Genomic DNA, 4,303 nt, shown 5'->3' with positions numbered 1-4,303 from the left:
CTTTAAACCAAATAGAAGCTCTACCAAACATATACTTGTATTACTATTTTCTTTCCACTTTTCTCACATATACTTTCTTTCCTCTCTTTTCTTCACTACCAAACATAGTGTAAATTGTAGCCATAGCATTGACATCAAACAAACAGGGAAAAATGTAAAAACAATAGACAGGTAGAAACCAGGAAGTGCAATGTGTGCGCTTGCAAAAGATCGGACATTAGGAAAAAAAATCACTGGAAGCACTAGTGATTAATGATTATAGTTGAGTGAAAATCACTAAAAAAAATTACCTTTTTGCTTAATCTTAATACTGATACTGATTGGTTTTGGTCCCTAGAATCAATCAACTTAAGACAAAGCGGGTAAACCTCTACAAGAAAATTCTTGTGAAAAGTACCCTGAGATATCAATTTTCTTGGTAATGCTGGTCCTCCTTTGTACCTGATGATTTAAAGCACAAAAAATAAAAATAAGTGGTGCACACTAGTCATTACCTATTACTACTTGATGCAACTCTAAAAATCAACCTCATTCTACCAACACTAAACCCCAAAAAGATCACAAAAAAGGGGGCTCCCTGATTAAACTACCTTAGACCAACATAAAGTAACAGATTAGCTAAATATATATGTAACAACAAAGATAATATATGACAACAAAAAGACACACCATAAAGAAAATAGGGGCCAAAAAAAAAAGGAAGAGAAATATATAAATATACCAAGACAATAGTCTTTCCCAAACTTGATGGGAAACTAGAACATAGTCACGTCCTTCCTCCAACATTCTACGAAGCTCTAGTTCATCACCATCACTATCTTTGTTATTTAGAACTATATCAGAATTATCAATCTGCCCGGGTCTATTTGCACTCTTTAAAGTAATAACATCCATATTTTGAGATCCAGAAGACTGCTCATCAACCAAAGATTCAGCCACGCCTTGCTTCGTATATCTCTGCCAGCTTGAAAACCATCTGTGCAAAAAAAAAAACAATATTAATGGCCAAATGAGATCTACTAAAAAAAATGAGTGACGCCAGCCCAATACATGCACTAGTAACTGTACTTGCCAATCATCTAAGCATTCTACACTTTTTAATTTTATATAAGAAGAATTTACCTTTATTTTAAATAAAGTGATAAATCCATGGAGAAGATACCGGATTAATTTTCCTAATCAGAGTTCTTCCATTGGTTTTTTTTACTAATAGAACATAAACAAGAATTGTCTATTGCTTTACCAGAGGTTCAAAAGCAGAATAATCGGCATGCAAGGAGCAAGATATTTGCTAAAATAACCAAATTAAAGTTAGAACTTAGCAAAATAATCTCACTCATTTTGCACTAAGCAACCATGATGATCGCTCAGCATAAATTATGGTTGCTCAAATGACCATGATGATTGCTTAGTATAAATTTATGGACACTGAAAAACTATGAAATTATTATGCAAATAATATTTTTTAAACTTGGTTTACTGATAAAAAAATTTAAGAGTCATTCTTAGAAATGACTCTTCAAAAATTATTTGCAAAATAACTTTTGTGGTGGCTAAGCAAGCATATTCTATTACACTGACCAGCTATTATGGTTGCTCAATGTAAAACCAACGAGTTCATTTTGCTAATTTCACTTTTTTACCTTGTTAATTTGGCCCAAAGAAAAAAAACTCAATTTTTAATATAGTCAACAATTAGAATTTCATAGAGTTATTCTAGATGGTACACCCACATGTATGAAAACCAAGATAACCCAATAAATAAGAACATAACATATATTGCCTTCACTTCACATAAAGCAAAATTTTATGAAATTCTTTACTTGCACCAAGCAAAGAAAGATACCAGGCTTTTTAGTTAAACTAGGCTCTGAGAGCCACAAAATATTCAAAAACCTAGCCAAACATCCAATAGCCCACAAATAATACATGTCCATCTTGAAACTATTGCCCAAAAAGAAAGAAATATAACAACGAGTAACTAGAAGACTGGGCTTGCAAAACCTAGTGCACTCATCAGATGTTTTGAACTTAATTAAAAAAAAAAATCAATTATATAAGTTTAGCATCTAATGGGGCAATATAAGCATACTTTGTTTCCATATGAACAATTAATTAAAGAAAACAATCATAAGTACATCCAGAAATTCGAAACCAAGCATTAAGAACGCAAAGTGGAAAAAAGAAATCTACCTATTTGAAATAACGTAGTACAAATTGCCTTCCTTCAAATTATTCTCAGATGGGTTAGCAAGCTCTCTAATAATCCGACTCTCTTCGTCCGGGGGAAGCGGCAAGCAACTCGCTCCATTAGCAATCACGAATCCCGAATCAGGAATCGTCATGATTGAGATTCACAAATTCACAAATCAGGAATCAGGAATCGTCGCTCCATTACTCATATTCTTCTTCTTCTTCCATCTTCTTCCATCTCATCTCCATGGCAAAGGAGAACTTGGTACAAAGACAAAAAGAGGCTCTAACGATGAACTTCATTGCCAGAATAAATGCAGATTAGAAACAAATGTTCGATAAAACAGAGCAACAATCTACACAAAACCCACACTGCAATAACAAAAACAAAACAGAAAAGAACTAATCGAAGAGGGCTGACCTGCAAGAGCAAGCTACGGGAAAGACCGAGAGACCGAGAGAGGTCTATGGGAAAGACCGAGAGAGATAGACCAAGAAGGGACCAGGAAGGGAAATACTGAAGAAATATTGAAGATTGAAGGGACCAGGAAGGGACTGAGAGACCAGGAAGGGAAAGACTGAAGAGGAAATGGGTACACGGGTTGAAAAAACTTAAGTCATTTGGCGGTACTTTATTTTAACTTACCGCCTGAAATTTTTTTCACCTACAATAACTCTTTTTAAATTCTATTATAATGATGTGTTATGGTAATGGGTGTTTGGTGTAGTGTCACGTATGCATGTTACATGCAAGTTTATTTTTACGTATAATTAAATGTTATTTGAGTAAGTCTGAGGTTCGTGATTGATGATCATTAATGATTAATGATTAAAATGATTTTTTTTTGTGATTCTATGTGAGACTTGCAAGCATGTTTTGATTTATGGAATATGCTAGAGTTTAGAAAGAGGTGCAACTTGTATGAGATAGGTGCTACGTGTGCATGACCCATGCAGACGTAGGATATGCTTGATGGGTTGATGTGTATTTTACATGATATTAAGACAAATGTTTGATTGTTGTTCTAGGCTCGTTGAGAAGTTGTCCCGCTCTTAATATTGCTTGGCCTTGAGGTGAGGAAGTTAGCTAAATTTCTATGAGTTTTGTCTTGGATGTTTAAAGTTAAACTGAAATCTTGAGATAAGTTGTTATGATATTTTTGTTGATCTGTTGTATGATTGTAACAAAGAGAACATAGTGTTGTTAGCTTTATGTACGCGACACAACAAAGAGAACAAAGTGTTGTTAGCATTATGTACACGACACAACAAAGAGAAAAGAGCATTGTTAGCGTGCTGAACGCAACACAATAAATGAGTTACTAAGGTTTGACATAACTATGAGGGCGGATGCGCCAAGAGGCCCCAAGTGGGCAGAGGATGATCAATTTCTAGGGTAATGTTTCCTTGTTTCCTCACATATTAATTACTTTATTTGCTAATGATTGTTTCAGATAAAGTTCATATTTATAATGGAATGCTTGTGTTATATTTCATATAAAGTTAAAGATGTTGAGAATAGGTTTGTGTTATTTTCCTCGATATTTGTATCTGTTTGTACTTTCTTACTGGCCTTTTAGCTCACCCCTTACTCGCCCCCTTTCAGGTAGACGTTAGGATCCATTTGGCACGCATGGTGAGCTGGGAGTTTCCAAAGTTAAGTACGTATGTTGTGGGGAGCCTGTGGACGGGAAAATTCCAAGAACGCCAAAGAGCCATATTTGAGATTTATCATGTTTACTTTAATTTCAACAGGATTGTGCTATTTTTTCTTATGAACTGCATAAAGACACTTTATTTTGTTTTTAAACCAATGGGCCCATATTGCATTATTTTAATAAGGCCCCACTAAAATTTTTGGATAATTATTGGAATTTTTCTAAATAAGCATCAAAATGATATTTTTGCAAAGTTAGACAAGATAGGGCGTTTTCAAAAATAAATAGACAGAAGTAATAGAGAGAGTGAAACTGTTGTGTTTTATTTCAATGGGGATGGAACCCTATTTATGCATAGAGATATGATATTGGAAAATCAAGTAACTAACATAAATACAATAAAAAAATTAATGATAATATTTAACTTTGGGTAACTTGGTGATTCTCCATTA

The 4,303-nt window shown here is 34.1% G+C and overlaps 1 protein-coding gene across 1 annotated transcript; it reads right to left on the bottom strand.

The window, feature by feature from the left end:
- Window positions 1-210: 210 nt before the first annotated feature.
- On the bottom strand, window positions 211-2,345 carry LOC133806749 (ubiquitin carboxyl-terminal hydrolase 10-like). The gene is made up of 3 exons (XM_062244838.1): window positions 2,194-2,345; window positions 722-976; window positions 211-441 (listed from the first exon to the last, which is right to left on the bottom strand). Exons 1-3 carry the CDS (start codon window positions 2,343-2,345, stop codon window positions 243-245), a joined length of 606 nt encoding a protein of 201 aa, XP_062100822.1. The 3' UTR covers window positions 211-242.
- Between the last annotated feature and the right edge of the window lie 1,958 nt (window positions 2,346-4,303).

Source organism: Humulus lupulus, chromosome X (genome assembly GCF_963169125.1).
Source record: "Humulus lupulus chromosome X, drHumLupu1.1, whole genome shotgun sequence".
NCBI lineage: Eukaryota > Viridiplantae > Streptophyta > Magnoliopsida > Rosales > Cannabaceae > Humulus > Humulus lupulus.
This window is presented reverse-complemented; position numbering and strand designations above follow the sequence as displayed.